Source organism: Dermochelys coriacea, chromosome 8 (genome assembly GCF_009764565.3).
Source record: "Dermochelys coriacea isolate rDerCor1 chromosome 8, rDerCor1.pri.v4, whole genome shotgun sequence".
NCBI lineage: Eukaryota > Metazoa > Chordata > Testudines > Dermochelyidae > Dermochelys > Dermochelys coriacea.
Window position 1 is genome coordinate 100653698 of NC_050075.1, and position 22484 is coordinate 100676181.

General features: G+C 43.1%; 1 protein-coding gene across 5 annotated transcripts in view; it reads left to right on the forward strand.

Annotated features, from left to right (window-relative positions):
* The window catches only part of LOC119859961 (AGBL carboxypeptidase 4), a 1439111-nt gene that overhangs the window by 888250 nt on the left and 528377 nt on the right, over positions 1-22484 (forward strand). For 3 of the 5 annotated variants that reach the window (XR_005294397.2, XM_038412899.2, XM_038412900.2), the window contains exon 1: positions 13939-16268. The exons of the other annotated variants lie outside the window; for them this stretch is intronic. Coding sequence is in view for 2 of the 3 variants with exons in the window: in XM_038412899.2 (XP_038268827.2) it covers positions 15593-16268 (676 nt within the window). In the remaining variant the exon portion in view is untranslated. Of the gene's footprint in view, positions 1-13938; positions 16269-22484 lie in introns of those variants that run through there. 5 annotated transcript variants of the gene reach the window in all.

Consider the following 22484-nt stretch of genomic DNA (forward strand, 5'->3'; position numbering starts at 1 on the left):
GCTGGATGAATGATCCAAAGCTCTTCCACTGAGGTAATCAGAAGGATTAAAATAAAAACAAAACACCAAACCCACACACTCAAATGTCAAAATCTGAGAGGGATGATAATGCAGTTTGGGGGGCTAATTTCTGCTTTAAATATTTTTTAAATACCACAATCATAGGCACACTACAACTACACAACTGAAAGAGAACAATTGCTTGTGAGATCTGGACACATTCGGTTTTTGTTAGATTTTGGTCTAATGTATTAATCCCAAGTCTTTACTGTCATTAAATCTACATTCCACCAGTTTAAGAATATTGCCAAAATGTCTTCAGCTTGTCTTGTTGACTTACAATTGCTTGTGATCATCTGATGCTGATCTGTGTGGTCTAATTCCCACAATAATACCTGACTGTGTCCATAGGTGGTAGTCACTGGAGTCAATTAGCATCTGATTTGGAAGTCCTTGTCCTGTCCAGGAAATTGAAATTCTGCTGCTCTTTCAGTCCAAATGGAATATGAATTGTTTTCTTTCTGATTGTATAGTTTAGCAGACTGTTGAATTTTTGACCATTTATAACATTGGCACTTTCTAGAGTGTCAGACAAATGCCTTTTAGGGATGTCTCTGTGTGTATTTATATATCATCCAAAAAGTTAAACTTTGGAACATTTTTTTTTATTGCCTAGAGATAATTGGGCATAATAAATCACTAGAGCCAAAATCTTCAAATCTGAATGCTAAAGAAAAGGTCTGATGTTTCAAAAATGCTGATTATGCATGATTTTCCATTTAAGTCATTGGAAACTGAGGGTGCTCAGCATTTCAGAAACGTCAGGCCACTTATGGATATGAAGTGAAGTTGCACTACACTGATGAGTACCCTTCTATAAAGAAATATATTTGTTCCTATAAATATAAAAAATAAATCATAGAAATTGTGCTGACTTCACTAGGGTCAGTATCTGTGCAGTCAGTGAAATATTAGAAATATGTATCCCAAATATATTTCAACCACATTACAGGAATCTTTAAAGCAGAGGAAATTTGCACAATATTTTCTAGTTCTTAGGTCTGGTTGATACACATCTTTTGTACTAATTTACCTATTTGGGTTAGAAGTGTGATTTTATTTTGTTTTAGTCTTTAACCAAAACAGCTACACTGGTGCAACCCCTGTCATGGATGCAGGCATTCCATTAGAAAGGTGCCATATGGGAATAAGCTATACTGGTATAAGCACCTTTATACTGGCAAAACTACCTCCACATTTGAGGGGGTTGTACCACTTTAAATATACTTATATAGTTAACAACTTCTGTGTGTAAACAAGCCTTTATTCCTTTCTACCTTAAGTCCCCCTCAAACTTGCACAAATATGTAAGAAGTGTTGTATATTGTACTCTACAAGTATGAGAATGATAAGAATGTCCATTCAGAACATATTTGACAGATAAAACATGAGCTGGGAAGTGTTTCAACTGCATTTGAGATGGAATCAATGGATTGGTGTACGACTCATATTTCTCTCTTCTCATTTTAGCCATCTCTATCTTTAGCATAATAGATTGAAGCGTGAGATTTGGAGAGACCTAGGTTCCTTTCCTCATTGTACAGCTCACTGCACTTTGACCTTAAGCAATTCATTTAACCTCTGTCTGACTCTATTTCATCATGTGTAAAGTTAAGCTGAGAATCTTTACCCCACTTTGTAAAGTATTTTGAGATCTACTAATAAAAATGCTATATGGGCCTGATCAAAAGCCTTTCAAGTCTGCAGGGCTGATTTCAGTGGGCTTTGGATCAGGCCTTTTAAGAGCATGATATTAATATTTTAAGTGGTGTACTAACATATTGTTATCCAAACACTTTCTTTTGGTGGTCTGTGTGAAATGCATTTGTGGAATTAGTCCAGTCCCTTTTGCAGAACTGGCCATAGTATAATTGAAACACACCTCATTGGTAGTTGTTGGCACCCTTGTCAGTAGTGACACTACAGTGGTCAAGGACTGAATTGTTCATTGGACTGAACTAAGTTTTCACCTGTAGATGGGACAGGTTGATGGTGACAGAGCAGAGCAGGGAACCATACACTGCCTACTGTGGTCTCTGGGTAGGGCCCTTACAATTTTGTGGCTGTGAAAAATGTGCCAGGCAACATGAAATAAGCCCTTCCCCATCAAATCCTGAAATCCAATGTCCCCTTGTTCCTAGGAGTGCCCCAGCAAAAAGGGGTCCCTAGCTCCAGCTAGGCTCAGGAGGGACAGGAATTGTCCATCCCCTGCACGGATGCTGTGGGTGGTGGGGGAACCAGACTCACCTCTGGATGCCTCCCCCTGCTGCAGGATGCTCTGGGACTGGGCAGCAGCCCCAGAGGTTTCCTCAGCTGAAGGAGGCTTGTTGATGTGGGTCCGCTCTCCCCTCCTTCCTAGGAGCGCCCCAGCAAAGGGGGATCAAAGCTGCAAAGATGGACAGGGCTGGGGCAGGACAGGACTTGCTCTATCCCTGCAGGGCTACTCTTGGGTATTTCTCCCGGCTGCAGATAGTTCTGCAACCCCTCCTCCCCACTCTGTTCAGCTCTGAAGGTAGCACAGAAGTAAAGGTGGCAATCCCATGACTTCCCTACAACAGGTTTGTGATCCCCTCTCCCCCATCCCCTTTTGGGTTGGGATCAGCACAGTTACAACACTGTGAAATTTCAGATTTACATTTGAAAACGTGAAATTGACCAATTTTCAAATCCTATGGCTGTGAAATTGACTATAATGGACCGTGAATTTGGAAGGGCCCTATCTGTGGGTAAGAGGTATGCCAATCCACGCCTTTCATCAATGAAAAATTCACTTGAAACATGACACTTACAAACCTTATTAGCGCATCTTCTAAGCAGCTAGCTATTATAACCAAAGTCCTGCAGAGCTCCCATAGTACTCTGTTTCTATTTCTCAATAAATCTCCAAATAGATACAAGTAAGTGAACAAAAGTATCTAAAACAGTTCAATATAAAACAAAGTATACTGTCCTGCAGTGTTTGCATAATACACGTTTGCACTCCTTAAATACCGTCACACCCACCAGTTGTAACATCTTCCTTTATTTAATGGGCACAATCTCACATCATCTCACCCATTCCTCTATATTATTACCAGCTATCTACATCTTAAATGTACAGTGAGGAAATTTAGAAAATGTAGGTAATCAGGAAGATATCTATATATCAGACCATTCTAAGGATTATGCAAATCTTTACAGCTCAAGAGGAATCAACCTGTAAGCCTAGATTGAATGTAGGTACTGGATACAACCTCTGCTTACACTTTTAGCAGTTGTGAAAAGACTGGTTCTACAATATTTTCTTTCCTCAAAATAATGACAATAGTTATGATGAATTTAACAAACTCAATGGCTTGCAATGCACCTGATAGTCCCTTATTTTCACTGACACTATTTTTCCATTGGATTGGAGTATGTAGTAGCTGCCCACCATGTATGTTCAAAAATATTTGTTTACTGGATTTTTGCATACAAATTTTATAAAGGAATAGTTATACAAGTTTATGAGTACAGACATCAAATTTGATGATATGCAGAACCTAATCTCAAGATCACATCAGCCCCCTTAAAAGAGTATTGAAAGAATATTCCAGTTAATATTCTGAATGGTACGTTTCTATGCAATCATCTTGCAGAATACTTGTTCCAGCCAAGAGCTCAGAATATTGAACTGAATAAAAATATATGCATTAAGTTGCTTATTTAAATGTCCAGCTTTGATGTTTGCAGAAAAAATTAAGCAGCAGGCAATATAACCTGAGCTTTGTTTTATGGATAAGAGAAGCTAATGTAAGTTACAAACAGTAAAGATTACAAATGTGTATAATATGCTGCAAATGTGAAAAAAATGCAGATTTCAGTTATTAGTTTGCACAGCTGCATTTGCATAAAAATATAACTAAACTCTCTATGACATTCCATTCCTTTAAGGAAGTGTAGGATTTTTTTTTTTACAAAGGCTAAATTTTCAGTTTGAAATTTCCTTTAAGTATGTTTTTAACATTAATGATGCATACATCATTAAACAAATTAATGTTAAAAACGTACTTAAAGGAAATCTCAGACTGAAAATTTGGCCTTTTGTAAAAAAAAAAAAAAAAAAAATCAATCCTACACTTCCTCAAAGGTGTTTTTAGATTATCTGTTTCTTAAAATTAAAAATAAAAACAGGATTATTTTATTACGGAGAAATACATGGGGGCCTATGAAGGGCCCAGTGGTGGAAGTCCAACTCTTGCCAGTGAATATTATTCTTGTAAGTAGTCCTATTGACTTTACCAGCATGACAGTTTTGCACAACTCTAGTACTTTTAGTTATGAAATGTTGCGCATTTTGTTTTACACAAATATATCCTTAAATAAATTGATGACGTGGCAAGCTTAGGTCCATTTGAGCTGGCAGCTTCCAGATACAACAATCCCCATGGAATGCTATCAGCCTTGAACAAGAGGAAGATGCTCCATACTTTGTGAACTAATTTGACGTGAGGCGCTTCTCCATACGATTTCTCTTTACCCCAAAATTATTCAGTCACCGCAGAATGTTAAATGCCACAGTAGAGGTTGTTTGGGCTTTTATTTGAAGGTGTGATAAAGTGTCACTCCCCTTTGGAGCTCAGAATCCTTTTGGGCTGGCAACTCCGGATGCCAGTTTCTCTGCTGGGAGAAACCCCATGCTGTATAAATGGAGCAGGGATAGTTGAGGCCTTCCTTTATCATTTACCTGCTGCTCCCCACAGGCCTCATAGGGATTGTTTTAAAATTTCAATTTGGATCCTACTGTAGACAAATCTTCAGGGTTCTGTGACAGGGTACTGGGCAAAGGGTTGCTGATTAATCTCTGTCATGCCAGCTCCCATTTAGAGGAATAAAGTAGAGCTGGCTGGAGATAACCTGGGCCTAACTGGGGAAGCAGAGACAGCTGTCACCTAATTAGCCTGAGGCTGTATAAAAGCCTCAGGGGAAGGCCATGAAGGGGGAGCTTAAAGAAAGGGAAAAGGCAGGGAGTAGAAACAGCTCTTTGTCCCCTTCTGTCTGCAGATAGTGAAGGGCCAACTGTACATGGTGAAAGGGTGGTGGGAACAAGCCTGTAAATAAACTGCATCTGTGGTTACTAGCCCCAGGGTCTCAGAGTGACTTTGTGGACCTAGCAGAGGCAGGAGCTAAGGCGGCCCTGCCATGCACTGCTACAGGTTCCTTCGCAGTGATGGGTGGGAGTTACTCTTTCCAGTTTGTCTGGCCTGAGAGAAAGGAGCTGTGCTTTTGAATCACCTATGTAGTCAGATCAGGCAGAAGCCTGCAAAGGAAGAGGTCATGTGGTTAAGGTACAGAGAGGAAAGGTGGGAGGCATAGTGTAATAAGATGGCTTGCTCCCTGAGTGGAGGAGCCTGGGGCTAAGCCAACCTGGTTACAAACTGAGCCCTGCCTACAGGGAATCGGGCAATTCCCCATAAAGAGCAGAAGGTGGCAGCAATAATGGGAACAAGAGCCAGCTTGTGGGGTGATAAAGCCTAGCTGGGGAAAGTTTTGGAAAGACAGCCAAAAGAAAGCTCAGAGTGTAAGGAAAGCTCTGTAGACAGAGACTCCCATACCCAACAGGGAACAAACTGAGAGATGCAGAGGGTAACTTAAAAGGCTGCGTAGAAAGCGATCCAGGGAAAACTGTTGAGTGTGTAACAGAGGAGACCTAGCTGTTCAATACGTGGCCCTGGAAGGAACCTGGAGTAGAGGATGGGATTATGTTCCCCTATTGGACCCAATGAAGGGGCATAGAAGCCCACTACAAGTTTTACAGAGTTTAGCAAGGGGACTACAGGCTGTGCCAAAGACAGGTTGTGGAGGAGCCCCAGAGAAGAAGAAAGATTGTTGAAGACATTTTGAGGAGTTTCAGTTTGGACAGCTGTGACCCCAGAAGGGGTGGGCTCAAGATGGTGACCTAGCCAGAGGGCCAAGTCACTGGAAGAGGAACCATTGGAGCAGAGTGACCAGCTGCTATGCCACACCTGTCCACCAGGGGGTGCCTAGGGATGAGTGAACTTGTGAACTATTTGTGGTGCCTTCCTAATGTATGTGACATTGACATTTAATAGCTTCATGTCGCAGTTTCCTAAATCTGTAAGGAATTGCCTCACAAGGGTGTTGAGACTAAATTCATTTCATGTTTGTAAAGTGCGTTCAGATATTCAGAAGCATGGATGGATGGTGCTAGGAGTGTAAAGACATTTTTATGATTAAATTCTATTAACAAGTAATACAGACTACAGGAAAAGACATCTTCCTAAAATATTCCAGAGACTTATCCCTGTTTCATGTTACCTCCCTTAAGCCTTCCAAAGAAATGTAGTGCACACATATGTTCATATATTAGTTAAGACCCTTCAAAGATATCATTAGGCCCATTGTGGTAATGATCCTTATACCAGGTAGAAAACACTGGGTCCTTTAACTGTAAAGATGCTAATACTAGTTGTTTCAGAGTAGCAGCTGTGTTAGTCTGTATTTGCAAAAAAGAAAAGGAGTACTTGTGGCATCTTAGAGACTAACATATTTATTTGAGCATAAGCTTTCATGAGCTACAGCTCACTTCAATCGAATGCATCCGATGAAGTGAGCTATAGCTCACGGAAGCTTATGCTCAAATAAATTTGTTAGTCTCTAAGGTGCCACAAGTACTCCTTTTCTTTTTTTGCAAATACTAGTTGTTGTTAATGAAATATTTAGTAGGAACTGGCTTATTTTGAAATACAGCCAGTTCTAAACCTGTTATAGTATTGAGATATGAAAAGGAAGTTTTGAGTTTGTCTTTATTTGCATTTGAGAAATACTCTCCCTGATATTGTTGAGCTTCAAGAACCTTGTAGGAAAGTAGTGCTTAATGGAACTGTGTGAGCACTGCTTTGCAGCACTGGCTGTTCAGAGCTGGGACTAAGAGTTTACATGGTGCCCATCTAAACCCAAGAGTCCTATGACTGAGATCAGAACTCCAAGAAGACTGAAACGCAGACAGGTAATGTGAATATGCAGAGGTATCGTGTTGGAAGAACTGCAGTTAGTTCCACCACGATTTCAATAGCTTCCACCCCACCATCAACCTCAGCCTGGACCAATCTACATGGGAGATCCACTTCCTAGACACCATGGTGCAAATAAGTGATGGTCAAGTTAACACCACCCTATACTGAAAATCCGCTGACCGCTATGCCCACCTTCATGTCTCCAGCTTCCATTCCGGACACACCACATGATCCATTGTCTACAGCCAAGTGCTGAGGTACAACCGCATTTGCTCCAACCCCTCAGACAGAGACCAACACCTACAAGATCTTCACCAAGCATTCTCAAAACTACAATACTCACATGAGGAAATAAGGAAACAGATCAACAGAGCCAGACATGTACCCAGAAGCCTCCTGCTACAAGACAAGCCTAAGAAAAGAACCAACAGAACTCCACTGGCCATCACATACAATCCTCAGCTAAAACTTCTCCAATGCATCATCAGTGGTCTACAACCCATCTTGAACAAGGATCCCTCACTTTCACAGGCCTTGGGAGGCAGGCCAGTCCTCACCCACAGACAACCTGCCAACCTGAAGCACATTCTCACCAGCAACCACACACCGCACCATAGTAACTCTAACTCAGGAACCAATCCATGCAACAAACCTCGATGCCAACTCTGCCCACATATCTACACCAGCGACACCATCACAGGACCTAACCAGATCAGCCCACCATCACCGGTTCATTCACCTGCAGGTCCACCAATGTAATATACGCCATCATGCCAGCAATGCCCCTCTGCTATCTATATCAGCCAAACTGGACAGTCCCTACGTAAAAGGATAAATGAACACAAATCAGATATTAGGAATAGCAATATACAAAAAACCTGTAGGAGAACACTTCAACCTCCCTGGACACATAATAACAGATTTAAAGGTAGCCATCCTGCAGCAAAAAAGCTTCAGGACCAGATTTCAAAGAGAAACTGTATTTTCCACTGAATGCATCCGATGAAGTGAGCTGTAGCTCAGGAAAGCTTATGCTCAAATAAATTTGTTAGTCTCTAAAGTGCCACAAGTACTCCTTTTCTTTTTGCTGAATTCATTTTGCTTCAATTCATTTGCAAATTTAACACCATCAGCTCAGGATTAAACAAAGACTGTGAATGGCTAGCCAACTACAAAAGCAGTTTCTCCTCCCTTGGTGTTTGTTATGTAAAGCTTCCGCTCAAATACAATTGTAAGATCTGTAACTTGTATCATTAAGTTCTGCAACCTTTTTGCAGACTTTGTAACTTCAATTATTGTTAGCATAGCCTTTTAAGTTTTGTAACCTTTTCAGTTACAGTCCCTGCCCCCCTTTTTTGTCTCCTCTCCCTCTTTGAATACCTGTGAAGTGGCTTTCCCCCTCCCTCCTGGAATGCTTGTGGAATGAATGGGCTGGTTGAACAGCTGGAAGATCAAAAGAGCTCCCAGGTAGACAAGGTGTCTGGGACTCTAATTAGGCAGCAGTCACACACCCAATGCATGGACACTGCACGGACACTGGCCAAGGTGGAGTGTGACCAACCAGACGCAGCTAAGTCATCTCTAGTTGCAGGTCATGACTCTCTGATTAGGCAGCGCTCACATGGACACTGTCTGAGGTTGAGTGTGACCAACCAGATGCAGCCAAGTCATCTCTAGTTGCAGGCCATGAGGAGCAGGTCCTTAAAAGGGGAAGGGGCCATGTGCTCAGGAGTGCACTCACAAGCTTGTACCTCCCGTAAAGGCCCTTTGCCCGGACTGCCTGGCCAGTGGTTCACCGCGTTGCATTCCATCGTGCCTCGGGAAGACTTATCTTCATCACACGGTCCATCGCTGCGCTGTGGAACACTTACCTTGAAGAATCCTGACATCTCCAATGCCGTGCCTGTCCTGGGAGCATGAGTGTGAGAGTGTGACCCCCCTACCCTCCCCTGCAACAGTGGTATCATAATAAAACAATATAAATGTAACCCTGGGTTGGTTTCTAGGGAAATTGAGGTAACAGTATTCACACCTCAACTGCTAGAAGAGAGCCTCATCCTCCCTGATTGAACTAACCTCGTTTCCCTAGCCTGATTCTTGCTTGCATATTTATATCTGCCTCTGGAAATTTCCACTACATGCATCTGACTAAGTGGGTATTCACCCACGAAAGCTTATGCTCCAATACTTCTGTTAGTCTATAAGGTGCCACAGGACTCTTTGCTGCAGTTAGTTTGTAACCTCTCTTTCGTCTATATGTATTCCCACTTGTGTGAATCCAGCAAGTAGTACAACCCCTAAGAGGGTGGGTTAAGAATTTCTGTGTAAAAAAGGATTGCAGAATGGAAATTTTCAAATCAGATTTAGCTGCCTAGTCAAGAGATAACAGCGCTGTCTCAGTGTGCGAGGAGAACTCCAAGTAGCAGCTATCCAGATATCTAAAATGGAAACTCTATGAAGATAGGCTATTTGTACTGCCTTAGCCCTAAAGCCCTCAGGTACTGTCACCCTAGCTAAAGCTGAGCAGGACTCGGTGCATTATCACAAGCATTGAGTAGAAATGACATTCCCTTTACACTAATGCCCAAAGACTATAAAAGGCCTTAGTTCTAGCCATATAAAAATTAAAAAGACCTCTTGATATTGAATGTCTGGAGGAATCTAGTTTCTGCAATGGTGAAAAGGCTAAGTGCTTAAAATTCCTGAAAACTATCCAAGTACTAGTAAAATTAACACAGGGAAGTCTGTTTTTTAGAAAAAAACAAATCAAGGCACTGCTTTCAGGAATCAGAGTAGCAGCCGTGTTAGTCTGTATTCGCAAAAAGAAAAGGAGTACTTGTGGCACCTTAGAGACTAACAAATTTATTAGAGCATAAGCTTTCGTGAGCTACAGCTCAGTGAGCTGTAGCTCACGAAAGCTTATGCTCTAATAAATTTGTTAGTCTCTAAGGTGCCACAAGTACTCCTTTTCTTTTTGCTTTCAGGAAGGTTCCTTAAGCTCTGTGGTACCAGAGAGAGAGAGAGATCTTGCAAGTGGGAGACTATGCAGAAGGTACCTTGAAGAACAAGTTCTTCTTTCCTGTTGGTTACTACACCGTTAGTTGCTAGGACGTTTGTAGCGTGGAAAAGGACTTTGGGGTCACCTAGACCATCTCCTACTCTGTGAAGGATTGAAAAATTAGAAGTTCAGCTATGTTGCCATGGATATTGCTCTCTCTGTAAGAGACTCAATTTTCCAACACACAAGTAAATGTTTTCTTGATGTTTTATATTCTTCATGATTTCTGATAGAAATGATGTCCTCCAGATCAGGCATTTCTTGGCAATTAATGATTAGCTGCTTTCACCTCTGACCCTCAACTCATGCAGATGGTCAATAACAGCCAGGAAGTGCCCTCTGCACTGGCCATTATTGTTTAATCATCCCTTTTTAATGCTACAGAATATACCAGCTGCCTCCAGGACATAAACGTCTCCTGAGCGGATGGATCAAGAGTGTTTTTTTTTAAATTTTCATTAATTTGAATGGATATTCTGTCAAAATTACTGCCAAGATGCAAGCACAGATCTTCAACTGCCAAAGGACTTAATTTAAAAGTCGATTGATGGGTATTACCCTAAACCTCACTTAAGATTAGATCACTCTTCTTCCGGAGGTGTTGGTTGCTGAGTATCCCTGCAGCAGTGCACTGCCTCCTCTGGTGGGAAGGATCTGGGGATATAGTGGATTTTGAAGGCGTAAATCTCAGGGATTAACCTATCTAATCTAGGTCTTTTATATAGCATCCATTACCATGGTATCTGAAGTTCCTTGAAAGTGTAAGTGTACATATAGACAGGTTTCAGAGTAGCAGCCGTGTTAGTCTGTATTCGCAAAAAGAAAAGGAGTACTTGTGGCACCTTAGAGACTAACAAATTTATTAGAGCATAAGCTTTCGTGAGCTACAGCTCACTTCATCGGATGCATCCGATGAAGTGAGCTGTAGCTCACGAAAGCTTATGCTCTAATAAATTTGTTAGTCTCTAAGGTGCCACAAGTACTCCTTTTCTTTTTGTACATATAGAGATACTTTTTCTTTTTCTCTGGTCCCTGGGGACTGGATTTCAGGATTTTTGTATTTTTTATCTGGTGTTATGTTGACCTCCTATCCAGCTATAGTGTGATCAAAAATGCCCCAAACTATTTAAATGTTTGAGCTGGGAATAGCTCTCAGGAAACCTTAGTTCTACTCCCTTGGGCTAACAATGTCTGTGCCTTTACAGGAGAAGGATTCGTTTACATGTGGAATTAAGCAGGTTTTATTGTTACATTCCTAGATTAAAAAAGAGATGCTGTGATATGTGCCACATATCAAAAGGCAGGATAATTTAAGACCAGAACACATTTAGCAATCGTATGTTTAATAATAAAAGTTAACCAGCACATCAGTGGATTTTATGTGTGTGCATGCACACATAACTTGGGATTGTCTGGTTCTTGTGTATAATTATTTTTGAATTCTTCTGAATGTGAAATGTCATTAAAATATGGTGATAGCTAAAGTATGTTCAGCCATACCGTTAGTGTAGAGAGAAAAAAATTGTTATAATCTATGATGTAATCTTTAGTGTCTCTTCCCTCTAGAATTGCAGAATTAGCTTTCAATATGGAAGGCAAGACCCAGGCTGACACATTTTAGAGAGTCACACTGTTTGCAGAATTGTAGGTGTACCTGCTGTTTAAGGGTCATTCAGTGTTTGAAAGTTTGATTGCTTGGAATATAAGTAAAATTACAAAATTTACAAGAAAGCAACACAAAAACATAGCACTCCAAAACACATTTTAAATTTGTTATGTACCCTGGGCAATACAGGGTCTCCGGCCCTCATTTTGAAGCCCGAAAAGAATATTCCAGATCTATTGGTTATCGGTGAGAAGTCAGGTTTCTCTTTGATGCTGAAGGTAAATGTGGATTTCTTCACCAGGAGACAAGAGATCAATATAGCCTCCCTTGACATGTGGTTTGGCACTGAACATGGAGATCACCTTACTGGTGAGCCTGATTTCATTGCTTTGTTGGCAAAAAGAGATTTGGGTGCCAGGGTTACTATTGTTTGCTTAGTACTATTGACTTTTCATCATGCATCTTTAAGTGAAACGCATGGTATGCACATCAGAACAGCAGACTTTATCTTTGGCTTTAATGCTTCAGCAGAATTAACAGCAGTAAAATACAGGTATAAAGAGTTCCAGGAAATAACAGTTCTCAAGTTCCAGAAGGGCTGAGACTTTGTGGTTTCCTAACTCTTGGAGTAAGACTTTTTGATCTGTGGGTTCATTTTTTATTTTAACAATGCAACAATGTTTTTCAGCAGACAGTCATTCTAAAGTAGTACATAATTAAGACAAAGGGATGAATTTGTTGGAAGTTGAAAATCTCACTTATAGTGAGAAACCAGTTGTTCCCTTCTAAGAGTTTAAAAACCATGCCCTTTCTGGCTGGTGAATCTTGCCCATATGCTCAGGGTTTAGCTGATTGCCATATTTGGGGTTGGGAAGGAATTTTCCTCCAGGGCAGATTGGAGAGGCCCTGGAGGTTTTTTGCCTTCCTCTGTAGCATGGGGCACGGGTCACTTGAGAGAGGATTCTCTGCTCCTTGAAGTCTTTAAACCACGATTTGAGGACTTCAATAGCTCAGATATAGGTTAGGTTTTTCGTAGGAGTGGGTGGGTGAGATTCTGTGGCCTGCGCTGTGCAGGAGGTCGGACTAGATGATCAGAATGGTCCCTTCTGACCTTAGTATCTATGAATCTGTAAGCTTTATGCTGAGACTTTATCCTTCTAAAATAGCAGTGGCCAAACTCTGACCTCTATGGAGATTTATACCCAGTATGAAACTGGTGCATAGAGGCACAATAAAAGGAGGACTGATGCACTTCTGTATTCTGTCTCTAAGTGATTCCCCTATTCAGCTAATTCTTCACCTTACCTAATGCAGATTGTTCATCGTCTTTTAAGGCTATTATGATGATCTACCATAGTTTGATCTTCTGCATAACACAGACAACAGAATTTCACCCAATAATTCCTGTATCAGGCCCAATAACCATCTTCCTCCTAGAAGGAACAGAAATGCAAAGTATCCATTTCCTTTAGAAGAATAATTATTTCGTAGTAGTATTTCTTCTACTGGTATAATGTATGTGGTTGGGACCAGGTGAGTGTGTAAACATGCAGCCCATCATCTTGATTCTGTCACTTGGAATGCCCCTCTGTCCACAGAGGATTGTGGAGCAGCCTCTCCAAAGGGTTTCAGAGTAGCAGCCATGTTAGTCTGTATCTGCAAAAAGAAAAGGAGTACTTGTGGCACCTTAGAGACTAACAAATTTATTTGAGCATAAGCTTTTAAATAAATTTGTTAGTCTCTAAGATGCCACAAGTACTCCTTTTCTTTTTCCAAAGGGTTTGAAACCATTTCTGCTGCCAACCAGGGGATTTCTCTTGGATGTATTTGTGCAGCCTGTGCCATAATTGGACCTTGGGGTGTAAAATGTTGCAGTTTATAGTCTCTTTAAAATGTTTCTAAGACCAATGGACTCTAAAAGTTGCTCTAATGCTAATGGAAATGTGAGGCGTTAACCTTTCTACCTATTTTCATGGCTTCTTTCAGTTTTCCTACCTTAGGACAAATTGTCCAGTCCTTCCTGACATCTGACTAATTTTATTCCCAATACTCAACCCTATTATCCCCTTTCCCATATCTCCAGTTTCTTTCCTCCTTTTATCTACAACCTCTCCATTTTCCTCCTTTTTTCTTTCCCAGTCCAGTAGTACTTGATATTTCAAATAGATATCAGCTGCAATGGAAATACAATCCCAATAAGATTCAGTGTACCGAATCCTTCACAAGCCACTGAACTGTGTGGGACAAATTTCTCCTTGGTGTACCTCTAATGAAGCCAGTGGAATAACAATTTGTCAATTTGTCCCGTTGTTTCTTTCTGCAGCTCTTCCTACTTCTATTGTAATGAGATACAATCACTACAGCAGCTATTATTGTTTGATCAGCAACACAATCTTTGTTGAGATTTCATTTCTCTTGCAGCCCAAATGCTAGATTATATTTCTCATTTATGCCTTTTAGCGGACTTAATTTGACATTAAATTACACACCAACCTGGTGATGCTCCACTACTTGTTAATATAAATTAATGGCATTTGAAATCCCAAACCTTAAATGGAGGATAGAGAAAACTTTGTCCACATTCAAGTAATAAATTTCCCATTGGTATATGGGAAGTTTACTGCTGTTGTAAAAATAAAATGCATGTAGCTATCAGTTTGATATGTCTTCATTTTCTGTTAAGTTTATTCCTGGTCTTTTTATGTACTTTATATAGATATGGGCAAAATTTCTACCATGGTTGGCTTTGTTTGTTTTGGTACTTTATATTTGTGTTGCATTTTATAAGACTAAAACCTAGTATCCCTTGTTTTTAGGATTCACGTGCTGCATGTTAAACTTCTCAAGTTATTCCTATTCACAAATGACTCTCAGAACTGAATATAATCCCCTTGAAATAATTCTTGCTCCGTTTCTAAGATGGAGGGGAGTACCACCTAGAGAGCATGCAAGTGAACACATGCACATGGGTGTGAACTCCAAAATATTCACAGTTCACTTTGGATAAGTATCCAGAACCTATTTCCAAACCTATGGTAGACTCCAGAAAGTCTTTCAGCCCTTTGATTCCACACAACCCCTCTGCATCTTGCTGTCCTCTTTGGAGGAGGAGACCTGGTAGCCCTCCTGTGCTTTCTCTGAGTAGCTCATTTCACCTTCGATAAGGAGTCAGCAGGGGCCATGGGGTTTTCTACCCATAACCAATGGGCAATGCTGTAGGATAGGAAGATGTCTTCATCTTCTAGAGACTTGGGAGCCACGCACATACACACCAAAAAAGTAAATAGAATAGTATCAGTAGGTTTGCCATGTGATTATGGTAGGATATGTTCTGCCTATTTGTCTTCTAGGAGTTTTGGTAATTTATCTCCACTGTTTGTTACTGTGGGCAGGGGGCCACTGCTCCTAGTTCCTGCCCGGGGCACACAGTTGTATCATCTCGGCTCAGGCAGCAGGAGACTTTTGAGCCACAGTCAGCCAGGTCCTACTCTTCCAGGAGAGGGGAAGAGAAAACCCTCTCCCGTTAGCCCCCTTCTCTGGGCCAAAAGGGGAGATAAATAACACAAGCAAATTCCTGAAACTAGGTTACAGAGCCTAGGTTTAAAGGCTTGATGTTCAAACAGACGTGAGTGTCCCTGGTTCCATGTGCAGACAGGGAATTAAGTACCCTGAGCTCTGAGAAAAAGAGACCTTAAATGTAAACTCAGTTTTCCCAGTGAGTCCAACTTAATGTGGTGATGGATTGTTCTTAATCCTGGGGAGCATCCACTGATTTTGGGGGAATCCTCTTCAGGGGCCTAAACAAGCCCTAATGGAGAGTGTAACAAATCGTTCATAACCGAGTCTCAGCGGAGGCGAGCTGGACAAGGTGACATGTTTGTTGGCCCGCTTTACGTTGGGGCGAGAGACAAGCTTTGGAGCCACCCCGAGCTCTTCTGCAGGCCCGGGGGGGGGGGTTCCGTGCAATGGGCCGGCACCGGGAGTCGGCCCGCACTCCGGCGTGCCCCTGCCCACGGCCGGCTGCCGCTGCCGCCTGGACGGGGTTTCATGCCCCGCTCTCCCCGAAGGAGGCGCGAGCTGGGCAGTCCGTGGGGCAGAGGCGGCGGCCAGGCCCGCGGCCCGGCTCGGCTCGCTCCAGCCTCCGCTCTGCGTTGGATTGCTCCGGTCTGCCCGGCGCCGCTCGCTCTGCGCCGGCGGCCGGGCGCCCAGGCGCGCTCAGCCGAGCGCCGAGGCGCGCTTTCAGGAACAATAACAGTGCAGGCGGCGAGGGGCCCGGCGCCGCCGCCGCCGCCGCCGCCCCCCCCGCTTCGCGCGCCCGCCATGTACGCCTTTGTGCGGTTCCTGGAGGACAACGTCTGCTATGCGCTGCCCGTCTCGTGCGTGCGGGACTTCAGCCCCACGTCCCGCCTCGACTTCGACAACCAGAAGGTGTACACGGTGTACCGCAACCCGCGCGAGGCGGAGGCGGAGGCGGAGGACGAGGACGAGAGCCCCGGCGACTGGGGCGACCGCCTGCTGCTGCACAAGGCCCAGATCCTGGCGCTGGCAGGTGAGGCCGGGCGGGGCGGTTGGAGGCCGGACCAGTTAAAAACAAATCGCCCCCGCGCGGGGGATGGGGGGGCCCCCGCCCCCTCCCTCCGCCCGCTCGCCAGCGCGGAGGGGGCGGGCGGCGCAGGCCCCTGGCGGCGGGGCTGGGGGTTCGTGGTGCCCGCCCGCGGGGAGGAAGGTGAGGGTGGGGTTCGCCCCCCGTCCCCACGGCTGCAGCGCGCCTGGGGGGGGGGGGGCTGGGCGGTGTCCCCTTTCCTGGCGGCTTTTGGCATCGCTGCCCCCCTGAATCACATCATCCCTCCCCCCGCACCCTCGGGCAAATGAGGCCGCGGGAAAGGGGAGGTGATGGGCACGTCAAGCCGGCTAATCTCCCCTCTGCTTTGAGCTGCTCTCAGGCTGCAAGGGTCCCGCCTCCGGGTATCTACCTGCGCGGCTTGGCTTCCGAAAGAGAGAGGGAGACCATTGGCGATGGGAGAGGTTTGGCTACGGGACACCCCTTAGCGTCCATCGCCCCTGTTTGAATTTCCTGCCACAACGTCGTCGCATCTTTGATTTTAGGAATAGCTTTTATCGTCTGCCCAGGGCACTATTTACCGTGTGCGTGTGGCGTTTTGTGGTTTGAAATCTCAACCTGGCAATCGAGGAGCCTAGCACACCTGGAACCTATAAACGCAATAACTTCTAATATATGAAAATGATCATACTGCAGCTAACAAGAATGAAATAAGAAGCTCCTCTCACTTCTGTTACAAAAAAGTTGGACCCCCATTCTACATCCAGGGCCTGATTCCCTTACCCTGCACCTTGGATTCATTTACGCCATTGCAAGTGGGTGTAGTATTCTACCAAATCAGAAAGGTTTTCATCCACTGTGCATTGGTGTAAACAACTTCCCAAGGTGCAGGGCAGTGCGGGATCAGGGCCCCATATTCTAGCCCCTGTAAAACTTGGTATTGCTGCATCAAGCTTATTCACATTTAAATGTGAGATGATTTGTCTAAAATGTTCACATCACTATGTCAATGTCTTAGAGAGCCTGCCAAGTTGTACATTATGAAGTGAATTTATTTTTAAATGACTCTAGAGTTTTGCAGTCTGCCTTCAATGCGTGCAGTAAACATGACAGTGTGTCTAGTGGAATGAGTGTAGGACTAGGAGTGAGAACCTCCTGAGTTGTAAGTCTGATTTTGACACTTAGGCAAGTCATTTTTAAGCCGTTTATTTAGCAAGTTTTTAAAAAGTTTACAGATCTTTGCCAGGTAAATGTCAGAAACAAAATAATCATTACAAGAGCTAGCTGTTGTTTAAAGAGACATTATACAGGAATTTAATCATCACACATTTCTGTTTAACAGGATGTTACTTACTCTGTTGTATGATATCATTACAAGAACTTAGGCAAGTCATTTAACCTATGTGCCTATTTTCCCAGGTGTAAATTGTGAATGATAATTCACACCCATTTTAACATTTATTTAGAGTTTTGAGAAGGTAGGGCCTGATTCCCCTCTCAAACGGGTATAAATCAGAAGTAACTGTACTGGTCATTGAGTTGACAGTGTTCCAAAAACAGTGGGAACATAGGAATTGCCAATTCCAATCAGGGCAGTGGTTCATCTTATACAGGATAATGTCTTTTTAGCTGTGAACAGCCCAGACTCTTCAGATAACGGTGTAAGAAACCTCATGGAATAGCCTGACCCTAGAGGAAGTTTTTCAAAGCTGTTTTTGTTGGCTTATGCCCTGAAGTAGGAAGGTTCTATTTCTTGTACTATTTTTTATCCTATGAACAGGAACTCTTGATGTTCTCATTAGCTATATGAGAGAAGAATCAGACATTAAGTGCTAAGTTATGTACATGGAAGATCATGAACCCTGAATTTTTCTGTAAAAACCAGCCTTTCTACCACTGAGTCAGTTACACACTACACACAAAGAATTATTGTTTTACTCTTGAAACTATTACCTTCTGGCTGTCTCTCTAGCTTAAATGTTTATTTTATTATTCCAAGAAGTTTTTAGTGCCTGAGGGGAGAAATTGATCTTATACTTAAAAATCGTGGGAATAGAATTTGGGTTTGTAGTTACTGTATCAGCTTTAAGAAAAGGAGTACTTGTGACACCTTAGAGACTAATAAATTTGTTAGTCTCTAAGGTGCCACAAGTACTCCTTTTCTTTTTGCGATTACAGACTAACACGGCTGCTACTCTGTATCAGCTTTGGCAATGACAGAATTATCAGCAAGTTAACTTTAAAATCAGCTACTTTGTGGCAAATCATAGAATTAGGAAATACTTTCTAAAATGTTTCCATTGGCATATAGTTTCAGGACTAAAGTCTCATGGTGCGCAAATAGAATATTGGAGTTGTTACTCATTTACAAGTCAGTAATAGTAATTCAGATTTATGTAAAAAGAAAAGGAGTACTTGTGGCACCTTAGAGACTAACAAATTTATTAGAGCATAAGCTTTCGTGAGCTACAGCTCACTTCATCGGATGCATTTGGTGGAAAAAACAGAGGAGAGATTTATATACACACACACAGAGAACATGAAACAATGGGTTTATCTGGTTTTTGAATGTTATAATTCTTGACGTCTGATTTGTGTCCATTCATTCTTTTACGTAGAGACTGTCCAGTTTGGCCAATGTACATGGCAGAGGGGCATTGCTGGCACATGACGGCATATATCACATTGGTAGATGCGCAGGTGAACGAGCCTCTGATAGTGTGGCTGATGTGATTAGGCCCTATGATGGTATCCCCTGAATAGATATGTGGACAGAGTTGGCAACGGGCTTTGTTGCAAGGATAGGTTCCTGGGTTAGTGGTTGTGTTGTGTGGTGTGTGGTTGCTGGGGAGTATTTGCTTCAGATTGGGGGGCTGTCTGTAAGCAAGGACTGGTCTGTCTCCCAAGATCTGAGAGAGCGATGGCTCGTCCTTCAGGATAGGTTGTAGATCCTTGATGATGCGTTGGAGAGGTTTTAGTTGGGGGCTGAAGGTGATGGCTAGTGGCGTTCTGTTGTTGTCTTTGTTGGGCCTGTCCTGTAGTAGGTGACTTCTGGGTACTCTTCTGGCTCTGTCAATCTGTTTCTTCACTTCAGCAGGTGGGTATTGTAGTTGTAGGAATGCATGATAGAGATCTTGTAGGTGTTTGTCTCTGTCTGAGGGGTTGGAGCAAATGCGGTTATATCGTAGCGCTTGGCTGTAGACAATGGATCGAGTGGTATGATCTGGATGAAAGCTAGAGGCATGTAGGTAGGAATAGCGGTCAGTAGGTTTCCGATATAGGGTGGTGTTTATGTGACCATCGCTTATTAGCACCGTAGTGTCCAGGAAGTGGATCTCTTGTGTGGACTGGTCCAGGCTGAGGTTGATGGTGGGATGGAAATTGTTGAAATCATGGTGGAATTCCTCAAGAGCTTCTTTTCCATGGGTCCAGATGATGAAGATGTCATCAATGTAGCGCAAGTAGAGTAGGGGCATTAGGGAACGAGAGCTGAGGAAGCGTTGTTCTAAGTCAGCCATAAAAATGTTGGCATACTGTGGGGCCATGCGGGTACCCATCGCAGTGCCGCTGATTTGAAGGTATACATTGTCACCAAATGTGAAATAGTTATGGGTCAGGACAAAGTCACAAAGTTCAGCCACCAGGTTAGCCGTGACATTATCAGGGATACTGTTCCTGATGGCTTGTAGTCCATCTTTGTGTGGAATGTTGGTGTAGAGGCTTCTACATCCGTAGTGGCTAGGATGGTGTATTTAGGAAGATCACCAATGGACTGTAGTTTCCTCAGGAAATCGGTGGTGTCTCGAAGATAGCTGGGAGTGCTGGTAACGAAGGGCCTGAGGAGGGAGTCTACATAGCCAGACAATCCTGCTGTCAGGGTGCCAATGCCTGAGATGATGGGGCGTCCAGGATTTCCAGGTTTATGGATCTTGGGTAGCAGATAGAATACCCCAAGTCGGGGCTCCAGGGGTGTGTCTGTGCGGATTTGTTCTTGTGCTTTTTCAGGGAGTTTCTTGAGCAAATGCTGTAGTTTCTTTTGTTAACTCTCACTGGGATCAGAGGGTAATGGCTTGTAGAAAGTGGTGTTGGAGAGCTGCCAACACAAGAGATCCACTTCCTGGACACTACGGTGCTAATAAGCGATGGTCACATAAACACCACCCTATATCGGAAACCTACTGACCACTATTCCTACCTACATGCCTCTAGCTTTCATCCAGATCATACCACTCGATCCATTGTCTACAGCCAAGCGCTACGATATAACCGCATTTGCTCCAACCCCTCAGACAGAGACAAACACCTACAAGATCTCTATCATGCATTCCTACAACTACAATACCCACCTGCTGAAGTGAAGAAACAGATTGACAGAGCCAGAAGAGTACCCAGAAGTCACCTACTACAGGACAGGCCCAACAAAGACAACAACAGAACGCCACTAGCCATCACCTTCAGCCCCCAACTAAAACCTCTCCAACGCATCATCAAGGATCTACAACCTATCCTGAAGGACGACCCATCGCTCTCACAGATCTTGGGAGACAGACCAGTCCTTGCTTACAGACAGCCCCCCAATCTGAAGCAAATACTCACCAGCAACCACACACCACACAACACAACCACTAACCCAGGAACCTATCCTTGCAACAAAGCCCGTTGCCAACTGTGTCCACATATCTATTCAGGGGATACCATCATAGGGCCTAATCACATCAGCCACACTATCAGAGGCTCGTTCACCTGCGCATCTACCAATGTGATATATGCCATCATGTGCCAGCAATGCCCCTCTGCCATGTACATTGGCCAAACTGGACAGTCTCTACGTAAAAGAATGAATGGACACAAAACAGACGTCAAGAATTATAACATTCAGAAACCAGTTGGAGAACACTTCAATCTCTCTGGTCACTCGATCACAGACCTAAGAGTGGCTATACTTCAACAAAAAAAGCTTCAAAAACAGACTCCAATGAGAGACTGCTGAATTGGAATTAATTTGCAAACTGGATACAATTAACTTAGGCTTGAATAGAGACTGGGAATGGATGAGTCATTACACAAAGTAAAACTATTTCCCCATGGTATTTCTCCCTCCCACCCCACCCCCCACTGTTCCTCTGATATTCTTGTTAACTGCTGGAATTAGCCTACCTGCTTGTCACCATGAAAGGTTTTCCTCCTTCCCCCCCCTGCTGCTGGTGATGGCTTATCTTAAGTGATCACTCTCCTTACAGTGTGTATGATAAACCCATTGTTTCATGTTCTCTGTCTGTGTGTATATAAATCTCTCCTCTGTTTTTTCCACCAAATGCATCCGATGAAGTGAGCTGTAGCTCACGAAAGCTTATGCTCTAATAAATTTGTTAGTCTCCAAGGTGCCACAAGTACTCCTTTTCTTTTTGCGAATACAGACTAACACGGCTGCTACTTTGAAACCTCAGATTTATGTAGATTGCCCCATTCCCCCCCTACTTGCCCCAAGGTTTCCAGAGCTCTCTAACTAGTCAGTTAACTGTTGTATGTAAAGTTAGTGTCATTCTAACAGGCATATATGTATAAATAAAATACATACATTGGCCTTGATCCTTCAGTCAGATCCAAGCAGATGGGCCTGCACCGGGCAGAGCACCTGGGGATTCAGTGGGGTTCTGCATAGGTGCATGGATCCTCCCATCTGGATCAAACTGCATGATCAGGACCATCGTTCATATGTTACATTTTAAACATAGGTTTGTTTGTTTTTTAAATATGTGCTCACTTCTGAGCGTGTTCAGAGAACATCTTCCACAATTTTAGTGGCGCTAATTTGCATACACTGAATTAACAGGACTATTCAAGTGAGTAAAGTCATGCTTGTGCATTTGCGCTTGCACTATCAAACCCTGTCTGTGCAATGGTGATTTAATGATATTCTGAGAAACTTGGCATTTGTTTCCTTGCCTTTTTTAATTTTTGTTAAAGGAGAGCGTGGGAATGGAGAAAATAAATTGCCCATGCACATGTGCATTAAGAATGACAATTAAATATTTGATTTTTGAAACATTTGAAACAAGTTTTTCCTTTTCTGTGTTCCTAATAAAGCTTTAGTCAATCATTTTCAAATGTTGGCCCCAAGTCCTTATTTAGGTGCATAAATAAGAGGCTTGTGACTTCAGTGGGACTCCCCATAGGAATGACTATATGTTCAGGCCCATAACC